Genomic DNA, 19,912 nt, shown 5'->3' on the forward strand with positions numbered 1-19,912 from the left:
CGCATTTGTGGGGCTGGGGTGATGGCCACTCTGTCCATGGGGAGCCGATGGAAGGCCCGTGGCTCCTGCTGCACCGTGGCTGAGGGTGATTTTGCTCGGGGTCGCTCTGGTCCACACCCCATGTGCCAGGAGCTGCCCTGTTCAAGGACAGGACAGGGAGAGGGACATGTGGGGCACGGGCTCCAGGAAGCACTTGCTCATGTTTGCTGAAGGACATGTCCAAAAGGAGGGCGTTTGTTCCAAATGCCTTGCGGGGGGAGGGGGGGGAGGAGGCTCATCCCTGCCAGACCCAGTCCAGGGGCTCAGAGAAGCCCCCTCCCATGTGCGTGGCATTCTTTGGTGATGTGGTCACTTCCACAAACAGGCAAGGGCTTCACTGGCTCTGAAGGAGAAGCCCTCAACCTGGATCTGGGGGGACAGACCCAACCCTGACTACAAGGCTGGACCCCTGTCCTCCTGGGAGCTGGCCCAGGGGTGCCACCCTGGAAGGCCATGGTGGGATGGAGTCCAGGGCTGGAGAGGGCTCCCTCCTCCCTCTGGGGACCCCTTTCCTTTAGAGGCTCAGAGCAGTGGGCGGTGGGACACACCCAGGGACCCAGGCTGGGAAGGTCTGGGAGGGGCGGCCGGGAGAGGACAGTGTGGAAGGGGCGATGGCTAGAGCTGGGCCGAGGCCTGTGGCCACCTTAAAGCGCTTGGCAGGGGTGGGAGGGTGAGCGGGCAGGCGGGCAGTGGGGGCGGGGCTTCCAGCTAATTCATTAAAATGTGTCGGGGAGCGTGGGAAAGAGGAGAGCGTTTCTTCCCAGCAGCCCAGACACCTGGTAGAAGGGCCGAGAGGATAGAGATCAAATAACAAACACTCAGCCCCGGGCCAGCGGCGGCCTGAGCGGAGGAAGGACGCCCGGGGCAGGAACTGCAGCAGACAATCGCTGCAGCGGCAGGCCTGGCACCGGGGCCACAGCCCACCCTGTCGGCCTGGCGTCTGACCCCTAGCCCAGAAAGGGGCCTGAAGCGGTCACGGGGCAAGGAAGGCACTTCCCGATGGGCCAGGACCAGGGTGGGGGCTGGGGCCTAGGATGGGCTGGCAGTGAGCGAGTGAGCCCGGAGGGTCCCCGGACAGACGCAGCTAGTCTGGGCAGCAGAGGGGTGGGGAGGCGGGAAGCCCAGCTGGATGGGGCGGGCGTGGCGTGAGGACCAGGTCCCGGTCAGCTGTCCTCTCCTCTCCCTAGAGGGCTGCGCAGGGGGGAAGGGCAGAGTGGAGCTGGGGCCGGACCTGCCTGGCGGGCCTGGAAGGACACGGGCCTCGTCTCCCTGAGCCTGTGGTCCTGGCCTCTCCCTGGCTCCGGCCTCTGTCTGTCCAGGGCCTCGGGTCACAGAAGAGTCTCCAGGATGCAGCTGGGCTGGGGAGCGGGGCCGGCACCCCCGGCTGCTTCCTCTTAACCCTACGGGGGGAAGGAGTGTGGACGGGGCTGCCGTCCCAGGACAGGACGTGCGGCCGGAGGTCCCGCTCTTGGAAGCAGCACCCCAGCCGCAGAGGGTCCCCGCCCCGGTGGGGGCCCGCTCACCCTGGCACCCCTGCCCGACCCTTTGGCTCAGTGGCCTGAGGGTGGAGGAAGGCTGGGGTGGCAGAGCTGGCCCTCGCACGCAGCCCACGTCCCTGGGCTGGCCTTCCTCTCTCCATCTGTGGGGCGACGCCCTGGGTTGCTGGGGAGCTGAGTGGGTCAATGCCTGGCGCCCAGCGGGGGGCTGCACCCTTGGGGGCTCAGAGGCATTGGCCACCCTCATGTGGTCAGGAACAGAGGGACGGGGCAGAGGCCGGCATGGCACCGCCCATGCCCCGCGGGCCTGCAGATGTGCCCCGCCCTGGGGAGAGGCGGCACCCTCCCCGGCCCCCAGGCCCCGCCACCCCGAGGCTTCCGCCTGGCTCCTCAGCAAATCTGAGCTGGTTTCCGCCCCGGGGCAGGAAGGACAGGAAAGGGATGTGAGCCGGGGTGGGTGCGCATTCCTGGGGGTGAGCCAGGAGGAGGCAGGCGAGGGCAAGACGGGTCTGTGCCCAGGCCCTCTGCTCGCAGGAGCCCCGACCCGGCTCCACCGCCCGGCCCTGTGGGCCCTCTGGGTGTTGGCACTGGCTCTGAGCCTTAGTTTCCCTTGGGGGGGGGGCGGCAGCAGCTACTTCCTGCCGTTGGGAGGATGGAGGCTCAAACGCACATGTGCTCGGGGCCCTCCAACACAGTGCCGACTGCTGGTCTCTCTCACCCGAGGAGGCCACCCAGCCCTGAGCCTGTGTGAAGGAAAGAGGCCCTGTGGGGACATGGCCCAGCTGGGGCCTGTTCCCTAGGAAGGCCCCCCAGGACCCCCATCCGCGCTCACTGGAGTCTGAAGTGCCAGGAGGGTCTTGAGGGCGGCCCGCCTGGGCCCTGGGCCCGCTGCGGGGAGTGAGTGGTGCAGGGGCCGGCACATACCGCCACAGCAAAGTGGGTGGACCACGCAGCACATGGGGCCCAGCCACCTGTCCTGCACCCCTCCAGCCCCGCTGAGCACCAGCAGACTTGGGGAGCCCCCCCGGTGTGGCCCTCGGGCCTTTGCCCAGGCCGTTTCCTCCTCCAGGCATGCCTCCCGAATGCCTCCTTGCTGAGCGCTGGGCAGTTCTTGGCTCAGGGTCCAAGCCTCCTGACCGCGAGGAAAGCTCCGTCTTCCCGGGACGGCTGCGAGGGGCTGAGCGCGCTCGGGGGTGTGAGGTGAAATGGTAAGCAGCCGAAGGAGTCCTGGCCACCACCCGTGCAGCGTTTCCACTTTATTGCCGGCTGCCTCGGCCCCCAGGGGTGACGCAGGCCATGGGGCCAGGGGCCCAGTCCTCAGGAGGGGCTGCCGGCCGGGCTGGGGGCTCGGCTCGGCTCGCGGGAGCCGGGGACACCTTCCAGAACCTCTCGGAAGTTCTCGGCGACTCGGCCCAGGTGGGAGCCCTCCCAGAAGACTTTGCCGCAGCCCGTGCAGCAGTAGAAATGCCGCAGCCCCGGCCTCCGCAGCACGCCTGCCGGGACCCCCGACAGCTGCAGTCGGGTGCCGTTGCCCAGTCTGGCTGGCACGCGGCTCTGCAGGTCCTCCTCCTCCAGCCAGCGGCAAGACGGGTCGTAGGCGCAGCCCCCAGGGGCCTCCTCTGGGGCTGAGCCTGGACAGGCGGAGCAGCCACCCTGAGCCCCCGCCCCACTCTCTCCAGCGGCCCCTCCTTCCGTTTCCCTAGCCACCCCACCCCCTGCCTCTCCTACCCAGGGACCTCTGGGTCACAGGTGACTGACCCCTCTCTCTTCCCAGCCCTCCCTGACACTGCCCCCCAACTCCCCAGGGCACAGGGACCATCCCCTCAGAGTGGTCCCCTCTGCCCCATCCTGGGGTGGGTCCAGATGCCAGGGCCCCTTGTGTCCTCGGTGGGTGGTCCCAGGGCTCACCTGTCTCCCGTTCATCCTCGATTTGGGCGGCCTCGTCACCTGTCAATCAAGGATGTCAGGGTCTGTTCTAAGGATGCACTGGCAGCCCCAGCGCCCACAGGGCACCTTGAAGTGCCCAGCCTTTCCCCCACCCCCAGCAGAGAGGGCAAAGGGCAGGGGGCCAAGAAGCTCTGGCGCCAGCCCAGTCCCCTCCCATGGGAACTCACACCTTGGGAGGTTCGTGGGGCTCAAAGGTCCCTGGGAACCATGTTCTGGGCGTAAGATCGGCCGATTAGGGCACTTGGGGGCCTGAGAACCGGCGGGCAGGGTGGGGTGGGGGCGGCCCGTCGGTGGCGATGAGCAGATAAGCCCACTGCCAAGGAGGGAGTTTCGCAACCAGCCAGCACCAGGTCGGTGGGCGGGCCGGGGCCCAAGGGACCGCTGGAGCTCAGGGTGTGGGAGAGACCCTGGGAGGCGGCCTCCTCCTGACCCTGCAAGAGGGCCCCACCCGCACTGAGGGCACGGTGTGACGGCCAGGGACACGGCCAGGCCGGCAGCAGCCAAGGGGCCAGTGCGGGATGGAGGCGGCGATGGCCGAGGAGCCCTGGCCAGCAGGTGGGAGAAGCGTCCCCCAGGCCCGTTGACCCTCGTAATTTGCTTGGCAAACATTTCTTTGCAGATGGTTCCAGATTAACTGCAGCCAGATCTGAATGGATGAGGCGCCCACACCAGCCCTGCCGCCCCCATGGAGTCCAGCGAGGCCATGACCTCCGTCTGGCCTCCCTGCTTCGCCACAGCCTGTCTGGCCCCAGCCCTTACCTGCCAGCTCGTGAGGGTGCTGCCCAGGGCAAGTGTGAGCCTCCGGGTGGGGTGTCGGGGGCTCGGCGGGGCTGGAGCCCGGGGGGGGCCCCTGTGGGGGGCACTGCTCATGCCCTGCCCCTCCCCCCAGCCTCCAGCACGTCCTGGCCATGCTGTGGAGAGCTGAGAGCTGCACAGGGCCGGACGCAGGCCGTCATGACAGCTCAACCACTACGTGGGTGGCCCCAAATCTCCGAGGGAGGCGGGAAGGACAGTGAGAAGACAGCACCCTGGAGGAGCACCAGCTGTGCACAGGGGCCCGGAGGCACCCTGGCCTCAGGCTCACCCCTTTGGCTGTCCCAAGATGCCCTTCGTAGCCACCCCATCCCGCCCTCCACGGAGGGAAACTGAGGCCGGGCCCCTGAATAGGACCTGCCCTGGTGGGGGCGGACAGCGGGGCTCGCCCTCCTTCCTGTGCACCCAGGCTCACCTACGTTCAGACCGCTACTTGGCGAGGCCAGTGATGCAGCTGTACGCAGGTGAACGTGTGTGCTCTGCCCGTGTGTGTTCATCTGTGTGCGCACGTGACCGAGTGTGCACGGGCACGTGTGTGAGAGCGCATGTGCCAGTGAGCATGTGTGTGTGTCTTCACGTGCAAGATACACGTATGCGTCCATGTGCGGGTGCGCTCCACGTATGGGGCAGGGTGATTAAGCAGGGCCCACTGCAGAGAAAGTGGGGGACACTATCCCGGGGGCCCTGAGTGCCGGAGCTTCCCGGTCTCCTGGACCAGAGGCCTGCACACCACACAGAGGGGAGCAGAGGCCACAGCCCTCGTCCCGGCCCTGAACATTGTCTGTCCACCCCCACACCCCCACCCTGGCACCGGCACCTCCCTGGCCGTCCCCGGAGGTTAGCCCTGGGAGCACCCAGCAGCTGGGCCACTGCCCACAGACTCCACGGAGCCCTCTCCTGAGCGAGGCACACTCACCTGTGCTGCTAGGGCCTTCTGGGTGGCCGCTGAGCCACACAAGCTGCTTCATTACATCCTTGGAGACCTTCAGGTACTGGTGACAGTTGCAAGCCTAGGGACGGAGGAGGTGCTGAGGCTGCGGAGGTGCTCTCTCCAGCCCCAGCCCTGTGTTCCTTGCAGCTCTGGGTCTGCCCAGGGGGTTTCACAGAGACGCACGACACCTCCCTTCCTCTTCTTGCAAGACCATGGGGCGCACCACCTCCTGGGAGCCCTCCCTGACTGCACGGGCTCCAAGTGGGCCCTGGGCAGCCTCTTCTAATTCCAAAGATGCTAGAGGTCTCTGCCATCACCCAGCTTGTCCTCCCCAAATACAGAGCCAAGCCTGGGCCCCCTGGGATGGCTCAACATTGGTGGGGGATGCAGGCCCAGCATCAAAGTGTCAGGGTGGGCGGCCCTAGAGCTGCTCTGACCCCTCAGCCCATTTTGGGGCATGCCAGGGCCATTTCAGTGTCCACGCTTCCTAATGACGCCTGCTGCCTGCCCTGCGCCAGGGGCTGGCATGGTCTGGAGGCTACTGGGCACCGAGTGTGTGAGGGGCAGAGGAGCAAAGCCATTTCCGCTTCCACGCAGAGTCCGGGTCGAGGACACATAGCGGGCTCAGCCCCACCGACCTTACTGTCCCCGAGGGTGGGGGTGGGGCTTGTGGGGCCCATCCTGCCCTCACAATGTGGCCACCCTGGGGCTGCTCCAAGACAACCACTGCCTGGCGGGGTGTCAGGTCTGGACATAGGATTCCCAGAGCGAGGCAAGGAGATGGGGTGGGGGGCCCGGGCGCCCGCTGAAACCCAGCTCCCAGGCGGGTACATGCAGGTATCCTGTCACGGGAGGGGGGGTGAGCCTGTCCACGGGGAGGAGGGGCCGTGATGGGTGCTCAAGCGACGGCTCCGGGCCCCCTCCTCACCTGGTGAGCCCTGTCAGTGCCCTGGATGACAGAGCGCCTGGGGTGGGTAGGAGGCGGTGGCCACGGGCTCCTGGAGCCACAGGCTTGGGGCGGGGAGAGGGCTCCTGCCCTGCCCCCCCCACACCCTCTTCCCACGGCCTTTCATCACGGAGCCTGCTTTACCTGTGGCCTCACTGCTCGGCCTCCAGCATCACAACCCGGGGTGGCAGGGGCGTGGGCAGGCACCAGAGGGCAGGGCCGCCTCTGCTGGGAGGCTGGGGGGGCGAGGTTGATCCTCATGCAGGACCCTCCCCTGGGTCTCTCTGGGGGGCCTCCCCACACCGACCCCGGCCAGACTCTGGGCTGGCCTCCGGCACAGGGAGACCACTGTGGGCTTTGCCCTCCTGGTTGCAGGTCCAGGGGCTCTTGGGGCAGGAGTGAGGGCAGAGACCCGGCTGCAGGTCAGGCCCGTGGTCACTCCAGGTCCAGCTGGGGAAGAAGCTGAGAAAAGGCGGGCTGTCTAGCCTCCGGCCCCTGCCCTGGGCTGCCTGCCACAGAGGCCCAGGCTCTCCCTGTCCAGGCCACCCGAGGGGACAGCACCAGCAGGTGTGGGAGGGACGGCTCAGCGGAAGGAGGGTGGGGTGGGGTCCTCTGCAAGGGGTCCGCCAGCCTTCCCAGGACCGGAGGTGTGCACGCCTGGGCGGGGCCGCCAGCTCACGCTGAGTCACTGCGCGCAGACAAACGCCCGGTGCTGTTGTCCGCGAGGGCCGGCCCCACCCTCGGGAAGCACCGGTGCTAGTTTTCCCACGGCCGCTGCCCACTGTCGGGTCTTGCTGTCACCCTGGCCCCCACCCCCACTCCTGGCTGGAAAAGCCGGTTCTGGGCCACCTGCCCACCCCCTGTCCTGTGGTCCCCATCTGTAGGAGGGCCTGGCACCCAGGGCCCCCCTGTCCACCCCACGGCCCAGCAACCCTTGCCTGACCACCTGCTGTGGGTGGCTGCGGGCCTGCCCTTGTGGGGCTCCGAGCTGAGCACACGCCCATCACCCTCCCCACGCAGAGGGGGACGGAGCCTCTGACCTCCCATTGTGGAGAAGGGGCCTCCGAGGGGCTGAGTAGCTTGCTCACGGTCACACTTGGCTGGCCAGGACCCCACACCTGGCAGGGTCCTTACCCCGCCAGCCCCCAGCCGAGGGGATGCGTGCAGGTGGTGTCTGAGCCAGGTCCACTTCCTGCAGGGGGTGTGCAGACCCCAGCCTCGGATGCCAGCAGATCTGGGCAGACGCCAGTGGGGGGCGGCGGGCGCCCTGGACGGGCGGACAGTGTGGTCTTGTTGGTCCCGCCCAGTCTCCTTGCCCCCATCCAGCCTGGGAGCCTGGCGGCAGGGCGGGCCTCCACCCCCAGAGCCTGGCTGGGTGGGAGGGGCCAGGTGAGTCGGGCAGGAGGGGCTGGGAAGGTTCCTGCCTCCCCTGTCCCAGGGGTCCACCTGCATGCCTGGTTGCCACAGCTCCCAAGGGTGCTTGGGGCCAACGTCCACCGTGCCGCCCAACCCCAGGGCGTGAGGCTGCCTCTCCAGGGCTGGGATGCCAGCCGGGACTGGCCCAGGGGCCTGGTGGTCCGCCCTCTACGGCCTGTTCCCTTCCCCCAGGCCCGAGGAGGGCAGGAAAGGCCACTTCCCTGGGAGGCGCCCCCGGCCCTTCGCTGGGCTTGGCGGGTGTGCGAGCTGGCACCCTCCGTTCCTCTAAGACTGGGACTTGGGGAGGGGGAAGCTGGAGGGCTGAGGGATCGGTTCCCAGGTGCTGGGAGCCATGCCCATGAGCAGGCCAGCTCTCAGCTCTGAGCCCAGGAATCCCACCCCCACCCATCACTCCCCCTGGGGAGTGACTGCCACCAGCACAGCCAGAGCTGAGCAGAGGCGAGGTCACGGGGTCTGTCCTTAACTGTGTGTCCCCAGGCACGTCTGCTCCCACCAGCCGTGGACGCACACTTGCCGTGGTCCGTGGTGTCTGCTGTGCCACCAGGTAGTGGACGGCTGGTGCACTGATGTCGGGAGTGGGGAGAGGGCTGTCACAGGCAGGCCGGACTGGGCCACAGAGTGCGGTGGGAGGGGCCTTGCACACGCTCCTGCCCAGAACCCACCAGCCCCTCCTAGGGCTGAGAGCAGCACCATGCTAACTGCTTATAAACACGCTTGGACCCCCATCAGCCCTGGGCCTCCCCGAGTGGGGGGCTGAGGGGGGCGCGGTGGGAGATGGGCCACGCCGGGGGCTGCCAGGGCACAGAGCGTGAGAGAGGACCAGTGGTCCCTAGGGGACAGGGCGGCAGGAAGTGGCCTTTCCAGGCTGGGAGCCTAGTGGAGGGACCCAATGCTGAGGAGGACCTGGCCAGCAGCCGGCCTGACCATGCGCCCTGGTAGGCCAGCCGCTCTCCCCGCCCTCAGGCCCACCACCCAGTGGGATGTGAGGTACGGTCCGTCTGGTACCCAGGCCCCAGGAGACCCCACAGGCAGGCAGGAAGGAGGCTTGGGCTGAGAAGCTGTGACACGCTCTAGAGTAGTGGCCCATTTCTTGCTCATTTAGAGCAAATTTACAGCAAAGCATAAAAGAGCAGAAGAAAATAAACATCATCCCCGTACGACCACTGGGCGAGAAAAGCCAGCATGGGGTGACGGGGTCTCCGGCACCTTCCCGTACACACCTACACTCGGCAAGTGTCTCCTACTCGTGCCAGAGGAGCTGCAGGGCAGCAGTGTCAGTTCCCAGGGCCCTATGGCCCATTTGGTCCCTGCCAGGCGCCACCCCCCTGCCCCACCCCTCCCCGGCCTTGCCTGAGGTCCTGAGACCGGTGGGTCCAGAGGCCTCCCTGGGCTGGCTTGTGCACCGTGACCCCCCAGAGCTGCCCCAACAAATGGTGCAGGGCAAGGGACAAAGGGCTGGTATGAAAGACCCCCGGCCTGGGGGCGGGCCTGACACCTCGCTACAGGCAGACAGAGGCCATGGAGGAAGCAATTAGGCGCCGCCCTGGGTCCGCTCCACACCTCACTCTCCCACGCTGTCTGGCAGCGCTTTGAGGGGTCCTGGGCCAGCTGCCCCCCAAGTGCCCGGGGGGTGGGGCTGTGAGCCTCTTTCAAGACAGGCTGGCCTGGCCCAGGAAGGCCCTGCTGGCCCTGGCACTGGGCTGGGGGCTGGGAGCACTGTGGCCCCTCCCGTCACAGCTGAGATCCCAGGCACTTACAGGGTTCAACCCCCCACCTGCCAGCCACGGGCACATGCTGGGGCAGCAGGACCAGGCCCCAGGCCCCCGGGGAGGTGTGTGGTTGAGATGGGGCCTGCCTGGGAAGGTTTAAAATCCCAGCCAGTGCTCTTCTGACCTGTGAAGCAGGCTTGCGGCCCTCTGTCCCCACTGCTGGAGACCTAGGATGGCAGCCCTGCAGGGGCCCCGCTCTGTGCCCGCCCTGCCCCCAGGCCCAGGAGGGTCAGTTCCCACAGGCCCGGCCCCTCCCCCACCAGGCCATGGTCCATCCCCTTTGTGGGGCCCGGACAATGTCTCCGCAGACAGAGCGGGGGATGGGCCTCTGGCGCTGTCGGCCCCCTGGGGGGTCAGGGGCCACGGGTGCTGGGGCCTGCGGTGTGTGAGAGACCCTGACAGCGCCAGGTCTGGGCACACGCGTGTGCATTGGCACTCCGCAGGCGTGTGTCTCGGAAGCACCCAGGTCCTCGGGGTGCAAGAGCACCAGCTTTGGAGCAGCTGAGTGTGTCCACGTGTGGGCGTGAGTCAGGCGTGTGAACACGGAGCCTGTGTGACCCGGCATGTCACGTGAGGACACAGGGCCTGCGTGAGTGGATGTGCCTTTGAGTGCTCGCCCAGCAGCCTGCAGTGCCCCACACGTACGGTGTGTGGGGGGGTCTGGAGGTGTGTTCCTGGGGTGGGAGGAGTCCTGACGGGGAGAGTCCGCCTCTCCAAGCAGATGGGGAGGGGACAGGGGCATCTGGGACAATGGGAGGAAAGCCACGTGCCCCGGGCAGAAAGATAAGCATGGTGTCCAAGACGCAGTCTGGACAACACAAGGCCTGACTGAGGGGCACTGCCCGGCCAGGGTCACCCCGGTTAGGGACACAGGGGAGGGTCTGAGCCCCTCCCTCAGGCTCTCTGGGGCCGGCAGGCCTACAGCCCGGGAATCGGTCACTCCCTGCCCTGTGTGCCTTGATCCTCTCAAGCCTTCACCCCCTTCTTCCAACTGTGCCAGCCACAGCCCAGGGCCCACTTAGAACCTGGACGTGCAGACCTCACTGCATGGCGACAGCCGGACTGACAGCCCAGCTTAGGCCATCTAAGGCCTATCAGAATGAGACCCCACGTCCAGCTCACTCGGATGGGTCGGGGCCAATGTCCACCGAGGCAGACAGAAGGGTGTGAGCCACTGGGCCTGGACAGGTGGCCAAGTCCTCCCCTCCTCCTCGCATCCTGGACTCTGACACAGGACAGTCACAGCCCCCCTCCAGGGGGACCAGGGAGAACGCGGACCAATATGTGAATTTCAGATAAAACATGGGATTCTGCTCTGAAGTTCGCACTTATCACGGGTCTGTCCTGGCATTTCCCAAGTCCGGCCCCCAGCCCTCCCAGGCTCTTAGAAGGAACAGAGGCAGTGAGAGAGCTGCAGGGAGGCCCCGGACCTGCTCCCACGGCAGGGAGACCCCGACGAGGGGCAGTGCTCACCGTCCCCAGGCAGGCATGGCCAGCACCCCCTAGCTCTCTCCGTGAGGTGAGGGTGGGTGGGTGGCCACATGCCCTGGGTTAAATCAAACAGAATCTGGGCCAGAGAATGCCCTCTGGACCCAGGCCCTGGGGTGGCTCCCCATCCCCTTTGGCCCCTCAGCACCTCCCCCTAGGCAGCACATCCCCCTTGACGCCCATCCGTGGCAAGACGCTGGGCAGCACCCAGCCCCCTCTCCGTGGCCCCCAGTTAGCTGGTTTTCCCCCTCCCCCCGCCATCCACACCGCCACAGCCCCAGCACCCTCCTAGGCGGCACGTACACCTCCCCTGTGGCCCCTGAGCACCCCGCTGCGAGCACATAGCACCCCTCCCTCGAGCACACCCCCAGGCGGCACACAGCCCCCGCCCAGTGGTCCCGAAGCCCCCCCCCGGTGGCCATACCCCTCCACCGTCCCCGATGAGCCCGGCAGGCGCGAGCCGTTCCCAGACGGGGGAGGGGCGCGGGCCGTGAGAACCGCCGGCGGCGGGCGCGTGGGAAAGCGGGAGGAGGGGCGGCGCGGAGGGCGGGGCGCGCCTGGGAACGGCCCCCGCCCCCGCCGGCCTTTGAAAGGGCCACTCAGGGCGCCCGGCCCAGATTCAAAAGCAAACGGCCGCCCGCCCGCCAGCCTTCCCGCGCCGGCGGGGGCGGGGGCGGAGGACCTCGGCTGCCCAGGGCTGTGTGGGAGGGGGCGGGCGCCAGCCGCCGGAGAGAGGGGTGGCAGGCTGGGGAAGTCGGGGAGGGGCCGATGCGGTACGGGCTGGGGGCAGCCCTGGTTGTCCCCCTCCCACCGACAAGTGGAGCTGGGCCCTCAAACAGCAGGTGGCAGCCCTGCAGCCTGGGGTCTGTCACCCACTCACATCAGGCCTGCACAGGGGGCCAGGGGACAGTTCCTGCCCCCGTGCTCTCAGCCCAAGGAGAGGGGGGCTCCAAAGTACTTCTCCAAAGGGTGGTGGTATTCCTGGGATTGGGCTGGGGGCCTGGAGGACTTCCTGGAGGAAGTGACATCTAAACTGGGGCTTGGCAGGCCTGGGGGAGAGAGTGGGTGCTCAGGTGCTGCAAGAGCTGGGGTGTGATGTGGGGTCTGGTGAGGTCAGGAGGGGCCGGTGTGGACAGCAGGCTGGAACGAGTCGGGGCACTGGCAGTGTGGAGGGGTGGGCGCGGGGCTGAGCCCAGGGGCGGGCGTCCCCCGGCCCTTCCCCCTTTCTGCACCTTCCAGGGCCACTGAGTCAGGCCAAGCAGGAGAGGGCCCCCTCTTCTACTGCCACCTGCGCCTGGCGCAGTGCGTCTGCCGAGATGGGGGGAGGAAGAAGCAGTCCCTGCCCAGCCCAGCCCCCCACTTCCCGGGGGCCCCCACAATGCACTCTCCCCCGCCACTCCCCCAGCTCCAGGGAGGAGAGCACCGTTCCTTCTCCCGAGGCCCTGCCCTACCCCTGGCTGGCTGGGGGCACACCTAGGCCCCCACCTGCCCAGGTATCCACCGGCCATGCTGCTCCCCTGTGGAGACCCCGTATCCCTGTGGAGACCTTCGGGGTCTGTGCTGGTCCCAGAAGTACCCGACGATGGGCTCTCAGCAGAGCTCCACCCACAGGGGCCCTGCTCAGCGTGGCGGGTGGGCGGAGAGTGGGGCTGCCTGGGAGGGGCTGGGAAGGGGGTGCCCCCACACCCCAGCCGGTCTGACTCCGTGCGGCTGGGGAGGGGCAGGTGGCCGGGTGGGAGTGGGGGTGACACAGGCCCGCTCCTGCTGCTTGCCCACCCACAGGGCACCCGCTGCGCTGGCCATCGATCCAAAGGCCCCTGCCCTGTTCGGACACAGATGGAGTAGTCACTGCCTGGCAGGCCCTACTCTGTCACCCTGAGGACCCTCCCCAGACCCAATCCACGGCTACCTGGGGCCTCCTCCATCTGCAGCCCTGACCCCAAGGCTGGTGAGCCTGTCCCGCCTGCTGCATCCAGGGCTGAGGGGACAGTGGGTCTGCAGAAGCGAGGCCTGCTATCCTGGGCCAGGCTCCCTGGCTTTGGAGCTGGCAGGTACTCAAAAGGAAGAAGAGGCCACCTCCCCTGCTAGATGCCAGCCTGGCCCCTGGGCCCGGTCATCCCTGCCACCGACCCCAGCAGCGGGGCGGGGGCGGGGGCTTTCCTGGAAGGGCTGCTTGGTTTCTGCGAAAGCAGCTGTGGGCAGTGTGCAAAAGAACACACAGGCGGGGCTGCTGCCAACAAAACCTTATCTACGGACCCTGAAGTCTGCATTTCATGTGATCTAGCTGGTGGGCTGTGATGTCTGACATCTGGGGGACAGTGCGCCTCCGGCCCTTCCGCCAGCCCCAGCCCCGGCCACGGCCACGGGACCCTCGGACTGAGATGGGTGCCCTCCCCCACCCACCCCACGGGCCTGGCTGGCATCGCCTGCCCCTCGCCCGGAAGGCAGGTCATCTGCGCCCCGCCCTCCCTCCCCTTTCTTTCGAGCCCACTGAGCGGCGGGTATAGAGCTGGCCTTTGACACCTCTGGCCAGTGGCTCCTGCTGGCTCCGTGGCTGGGGCTCAGAGAGTGGCACTGACGTGGGCCAGGGGGGCACAGAGCAGAGGGATGGGAGACCCCAGACTTTGTGTTTTGGGTGTCCTCTTGCTGCCCAAGGTGTCTTACTGACCTTGGGCCTGAGAGGACAGAGCCGAGGGTGCCCACACGGTCTTTGCCCCTCCCTCCAGCTCCAAGAGGCCTGTCCTCTTTGGCCTGCACCGGCTCCCCCCGAGGCGTCACGCCGGCCTGGCTTGGGGCCAGCGTCTTGGCCGTGGCTGTGGCCTGTTCCCTCCGTCCCGTGTATCTGTGCACCAGTGTGCCCGCCGTCCCACCCTGCACTGTGACCTGTCCTCTGTCAGGCGAGTCTGCGCCCTCTGAGTTCTGACTTGAAGCATCTCGGCCCTTTTAAAAAGTGAACATCCATCAACATCCAGGAGGTACGTCCTGGTGGGGGGGCCCCCAGACCGCACATGGGAGCACCTCTTAGAAGCACACGGTGAGGACCAGGGTCCAGAGGGGAGTGGCCCTGACCGCCGGGCCCCAGGGCACCTTCCCCACAGACAGACACAAAACGAGCAAGGAGCTGGGTGCCTGGATGGGCGCCTGGCGTGAGCTGGGCTGGGGGCTCAACACACCCGACCTCCCCGGGCACTGACCAGCAGGTCCCCTGGCCCAGGCTGTTCCCAGGGCCTCATCACACATCTCGGACCACATGGGGGCCCCTGGTAGCCCTGCGGGAGGATGAGAGTCCCACGTGGGGCAGGCATGGTGGCAGACTACCAGACAGCTGGTGCCCAGGCAGCCCTGCCTCCGTGCGCGGGTGTGGGTACGGCTGTCACGCCAGCCCAGGATCCTTCCTAAAGAAGTGGGCCACCGGGAGCAGGGGTCCCCAGGCCAGTGCGGTCCAGGTCCTCAGTTTCCCCAAGAGCCATCTGGTGGGAACCAAGGCTGGGCTCTGGATGAGACCCAGAGGGGAGGGGTGGGACCGAGAGGAAGGCCCTGCAGGCTGTGGGGAGGGCCTCCTGGGGTGATCAGCTCGGCCCACCCTGCTGCCACCTCCGGGGAGCTAGGCCGAGCTTGCCGATGGGGCCGACACCCGGCTGGCATCCTGAGTCTGGAGGCATGCTGGGCCCCAAGCCCTGATGAAACCTGTCTGGTAGCTCCCGCCACCCTCGAGGCCTGTGACAGGCCCCGCCTACGGCTGCAGGAGCCAGCGGCCCAGGGTCTCTGCCTGTGCAGGGTGGGGGCCGCTCCTTCTGCAGCCTCTGTGCCTGTGTGACCCTGGGGGCACCGAGTGTGGGAACGGGGCTGGGGGCCACGGAGCACAAAGGCCGGGGAGGGGCGGGGTCAGTGGCCGCTGCGCCTCTTCCTGTCTGTTCCTACGTCTGCAGTTGGCCATCAGGGTATAGGGAGGGTCTCCATGCTCGGGGACAGGCTGGGCATGGGCGCCCCGGCCGGCCCCTGGGTCTGGGAGGGCTCCGGGGCCCCCACCACTGCAGGCCCCCAAGTTGTGGGTGTGTGCGCTGGGGGGCTGCTGGCCAGGGGTCCCCCTCGCATGCCCAGGCCCCAAGAGCCCTCTGCCCACACCCGTTCCCGTGCCAGAAATCAGCCTGGGCGGCCTCCTCCTCCCTCTCAGGGCCCCTGCCCAGCCCTGGGGTCTCCCGGGGGGGTCTGTAAGCCTGTCCCCGAGGCCCAGCCTCCCGTAACTGCAGGCTCCTCCCCCCATCACCCTCCCCTTCCTGGGGACCCCTGAGCTGGCTCTGCTGAGAGCTCCCTGAGGTGGGGTGACTGTCATCCTGCAGTGGCCTCCCCTCCCGGGGCCCACTTCTAAGGGCCGACGTCACTGGGGCCATGGCCCAATCCCCACCGCAGCAGAGGGGGCCGGAGGGACAGAAAAATAGACGTTATGCCCGGCCACGCCTGGGCTCCTGCTTAGGGTTTTTTTTAAACTCAAATTTCTTTGATAAGATCCTTTCCCATGGTGGACAGCGCTGGGAATGTCCTCTTGGCGGACGTTCCCGATGGACAATCCCAGGCCCAAGTCGCCAACTTCGTGGGCCATGACCCTGCCCTCTACGAGAGACCCACTGCCCCTCGCCCACTGGGCCCCGCGGTGGGCGGGCGGGCCACCTCCCTGCGACAGGGGCCTCCCCCACGTGGCTGGGCACACAGTCCCTGCAGCCTCGCTTGCTCTGGCCTCGCACCCCGACGAGCAGCCCCGAGAGCGGCCCGGCAGGCTCTGGGAACGCTTCGTGTGTCAAGTGGGTTTTCCCTCTGGGAACGGCACCAAAATAGCAGAAGGAAGGAAAAGAAAATGGAAACTCAGCCTGGCGGCGGGAGCTCTCCAGGGAGGCGCCCAGCTCTGGCCTGGGCAGGGGCAGCAGAGGCTCTGAGCCAGCGTCCAGGGTGCTCGGGCCCTCGGGGGCGCAGGACGGGACCCTGCCGGCCGAGCACAGCGCGGAGGCGCTCTCCGGGCCAGTGCTAAGCGTGCTGCTCCCTGCTGGCCGCTGGCCAGCGCCCTTTGATGTCCCGATGGGCTTAGGAGCCACCCTGGCCCCGGCCGTGGCCTCTCAGGGCAGAGCAGGGTCTGCAGCTGCACGGAGCTACTGGTCACTGGGCCTCAGGCCATCACCTGGGGGCATCTGTGCAGCCCCTTTTCTGGGCTTCTTGGGGTCCACCTGCGAGAGGGCCACTGGTTCCCCTGGGCCGCCCCGAGGACAGCACCGCTCCGGCGCCGGACGGGGAGTAGGCGTAGCCAGCGTGCAGGGCCGGGCGGGCAGCCGTTCCCGGCCGCTGCTCAGGCTGAGCTCCTGAGGGGAGGCCGCGAGCACCGTGGCCGAGGGGCTCTGGGGGCAGGCGGGGGGAGCACGGCCCGAGGGGCCCAGCCCTGGCGCAGACGCCGCTGCACGTCGGCAGTGGGACTCCTCTACTCACCGTGACCAGCTGCACGGCCTGAGGACCACGGTGGGAACCAGTCCACGAACCCACAGCCAGCTGGGTCCCCCCACCCCGCCCCGGAGGCTTCTGCGGTGCGCGAGGCTGGGCTCAAATTCAGAAACCCTGGCTTCTCAGGGGCCCCTTCCCTGCCCGCCTGGCCCTGCCATGCCGGCCTTTTGGGGTCCCTGGGCACAGATGTAGATGGCTCCAAACAGCTGTCTGCCCCCCAGGGAGGGTCCTGCCCTGGGGCACACCCAACCTGCCTCGCTCTGGAGCTGAGCCCCGCTGGAGGCTGCCGGACAGTCACGGGCCTCAGAGGCTCCCCGGCCCTGGGACCCCGTTCCCGACTAAAAGGCCCACTGGGCGCTGCTGCCCAGCCTCACACCCGGGCTCCCACCTGCCGCCCGCGTGGCCGCACACGCAGGTCTCTGCCTGGCGCCCCGCCCCGCTCCCGGCAGCCCTGCGTGGCCGCTGGTGTGGCCGCTTCTGCTTCTGGGCCCCGAGCCGGGGACCCTGTCTCTGCCCTCCTCGCCAGCTGGGCACGTGTGGAACGCACATCTACCACAGAAGGACAGCGCTGGGCAGGGCCCCAGCTGGGCAGTGAGCCCCTTCCCCCCGCCCCAAGAGCTTGGTGTACCCCGGCGCACCCTCCAGACCAGATTCCCGAGAGCCCAGACCCAGCACCTGCCGGGCCGCCGGCCAGGGGCTCAGCCTAAAACCTAGGATCCCAGCCACGCCCTTGAATCGTATCCTGGATCCTCTGCGCCTCGCCTTCGCCCCCCCCAACAAGCTGCCGCCACCCCTTACCTGGGCAGGTACACCACCTGCTCCAGGTCTCCTGCCTCCCCGCCCTGCGGTTAGAATGCTGCAAATCTGTCCCGCCTGCTGCGGGCAGCGGCGGGGCCAAGAGGCGGGGCACACGTGGGGTGAGGGCAGCGGGGCCCCGGATGCTCTTCCCGCCAAGGGCAGCAGCCGCCCTCTGCACCTGGCCCTCGCAGGTCCGAAGGCTCAGGCTGCTCCCCAGTGGCTTGCCGCAGCGCGAGTGGGGTTTTCCTCCTGGCTACCCAATTTCCGTTTTCTCAAGAAGACACCAGCAGAGGCTATGAAAAGCTCAGGAAAATGCCCCCCCAGGCCCCGCCTGACGTCCTGGGGTCTTTACAACACTTGCAGCCTTGAGCAGGGACCCGGTACCGTCCTCCCGAGCTCCAGCCCAAGGGAAAGCACTTCCCGCCACCCGGCTTGGCCACCGTCCGTCCTGGCAGGCCAGGGGCCCAGCTTCTGCACAGACTGCACCCCAGGCCAGGCAGTGGGGGTCCAAGGACCTGAAAACAGGGGCTTCCCTCCCTCCTCCCTCCCTCCTCCCTCCCTCCTCTCTCCCTCCTCCCTCCCTCCCACTCTGCTGGGCGCCGGCCTGGGGGGCTGTGCAGAAGTGCGGGGCCTGGCCGGCCTCCACGTGTACCCGGATGGGGGAAGCCAGGCTGAGCTGCCACCAAACAGCTGGGCTTGGGGAGCTGCTCCCAATGCAACATCGTCATGGCCTGAACTCCAGAATATTCTGGGAATAGCCAGCACTCTGCATGGGGACCGGCCCTGGCCCTCCCTGCCCGCCGCACCCGTGCAGACCGCAACGCTGAGGGCAGCCATGCCCCAGCCTGGCAGGGCCGGGCCCAAAGGCCGCATCACCTCCCCTCAGCCGCACGGCTCAGGACAGGGCACCCAGGCCAGCAGGGGAGGGGAGGGGTGCCCCCTCCCTGGCTCCCAGGCCCCAGATTCCTCACGGATCTTAACCTTGGGTATGGCTGCCCCGACCTGGGGATTTCCTCAGCCAGACCTTTCTAGCCGTCAGGGTGGACCCAGCAGCAATCCGTGGCTCTGGACCTTGCCCTTGGAAAACGGGATCCGCCCCAGACAGAGGCACTTTGGTGGGTTCCCTGTATTCCCTCCAGAAGCCCCGTGGGAGGCCAGCCCTGGGCCAGGAGGACATTCCCAACCCCGAGCGGACACCCGCCCTGAGCTGCCCTTTCAGTCTCGGCTGCCCACCTTGGCCACGCGGGCCCCGATGATCTGCCACCTCTTGGCCACAGACTGCAGTGACCGCCCCCTCCCCCCCGCCGCCAAGCTCCCCCGTGCCGTGGGCATGGGCGTCTGGGGGTGGCGGAGAGGAGATAACACACAGACCAAGCAGTGGCCACTGCTCACATGAGCAGAAACGCCAAGGCCGTCCTGCCACCGCCAGGGCCTCGTGGGCCTCACCTGTCAGAGCCTGGACTTCCACACTGGCCCAGGGCCGGCAAGGGGCATGCAGCACCCACCTGGCAGCGGCTGAAGATGTCCGAGTGGGTGACACGCACGTTGAAATGCCTGATCACGGCCGTGGCTTGCTGCCGGGCCTTGAGGGAGCAGTCCACCGAGAGGCAGCGCCCAGCCCCAACCTGGGCCCGGAGCTGTGGACACGTGCAGCCGTCCAGCGGTGGGCCAGAACCCAGAGCCCACCCAGGCCCCGCCTTCCCAGCTCCAGGCCGAGAGCCTCCACTCTGCCCAGGGTGGGGCAGTGGTGCCGCTCAGCCCCCCTCCCACCGGCCCCACGGCAAGCAGACCCTGAGGTGTGGGCGGCTCAGGAAGTCAAGGCTCAGATGTGAGTCGTCTGTGGGGTCCTCACCTTGTGGTACGGCAGCCCTGAGGTCAGGATGATCCTTCCCTCCCGCCTGGCAACCTGTGCAGGAGGAAAAACTGGCAGGTGAGGGTGTCAGGCCAGCTCCTGGGGCTGGGGCTGCTTTTGCCCCCCTTTCGCCAGCCCCCGCCCCCCCCCCCCCATGCCCCAGAGCTGTCTCCGCCTGGCACCTGAGTGGCCACCAGATTCCCGCAGCCTGAGGCCGGGCATCGCCTCCTGTTATAGATTTGGTCTCAGAATCATGCAGACACTTCACAGAATTGCAAACAAAATTAAATTTAAAAAGTAATCTCTAAAAACCCAAAGATGAAACAAGTGAATCACAAAGAGAGAAACATTCCAGATGACACGAAGCCACAGTGAATCGACCATGTATCTCTAGGGCTACAGACCCAAAATGAAAAATAACCGGCAGTAATACTATTGTTGGTGATAATAACATCAACATTGTTATTCTGAACTATCTGTGTGTGAATTGTAACATAAAACAGATGGGTAATGCTGGTGTGGTGAGTATTAGGATTTTCAGCTGAGAGGAAGGAGATTTGGATTAAAATTAAGGAGATCACACAATAAACCCCAGATCTGAATGGAAAGCTTCAGATGTATGTTATATATATATTTGATGTATGATATATATTTAAAGGTATTTCATCACTTTGCCTACCGCAAAGGCCTAGAAACAAGAACCAACCCTGCAGCCACGGGCACCCTCACCCAGACTGATTTCTAGACAGGGTCCATGCTAAAGGGAACCAGGCCTTTTTGGAGAAATAGCTGATTCTAGATCTGAGGAGCTGGAGCATCTCCTTAGATCAGAAAGCAAAGAAATTATCAAAAAGTCTACAAGCGTCATGTCAAAAGGACTCAGGATGGAAGCCCCCATATGCCACGGCGGGG

At 66.9% G+C, this 19,912-nt stretch overlaps 1 protein-coding gene across 9 annotated transcripts in view; it reads right to left on the reverse strand.

Moving 5' to 3' along the window:
- EXD3 (exonuclease 3'-5' domain containing 3) overlaps window positions 1-19,912 on the reverse strand; it is a 67,099-nt gene continuing 47,187 nt past the window's right edge. For 8 of the 9 annotated variants that reach the window (XM_082401912.1, XM_082401907.1, XM_082401911.1 and 5 more), the window contains 5 exons: window positions 19,001-19,054; window positions 18,654-18,785; window positions 5,212-5,305; window positions 3,444-3,482; window positions 1-1,439 (listed from right to left, as the gene is read on the reverse strand). In XM_082401912.1, the coding sequence (XP_082258038.1) occupies window positions 1,069-1,439; window positions 3,444-3,482; window positions 5,212-5,305; window positions 18,654-18,785; window positions 19,001-19,054 (690 nt within the window). In that variant the 3' untranslated portion in view covers window positions 1-1,068. Of the gene's footprint in view, window positions 1,440-2,776; window positions 3,167-3,443; window positions 3,483-5,211; window positions 5,306-18,653; window positions 18,786-19,000; window positions 19,055-19,912 lie in introns of those variants that run through there. The other variant, XM_082401908.1, reaches the window with a different exon arrangement.

Source organism: Balaenoptera borealis (assembly GCF_965194805.1).
Source record: "Balaenoptera borealis genome assembly, chromosome: 8".
Classification (NCBI taxonomy): Eukaryota; Metazoa; Chordata; class Mammalia; order Artiodactyla; family Balaenopteridae; genus Balaenoptera; species Balaenoptera borealis.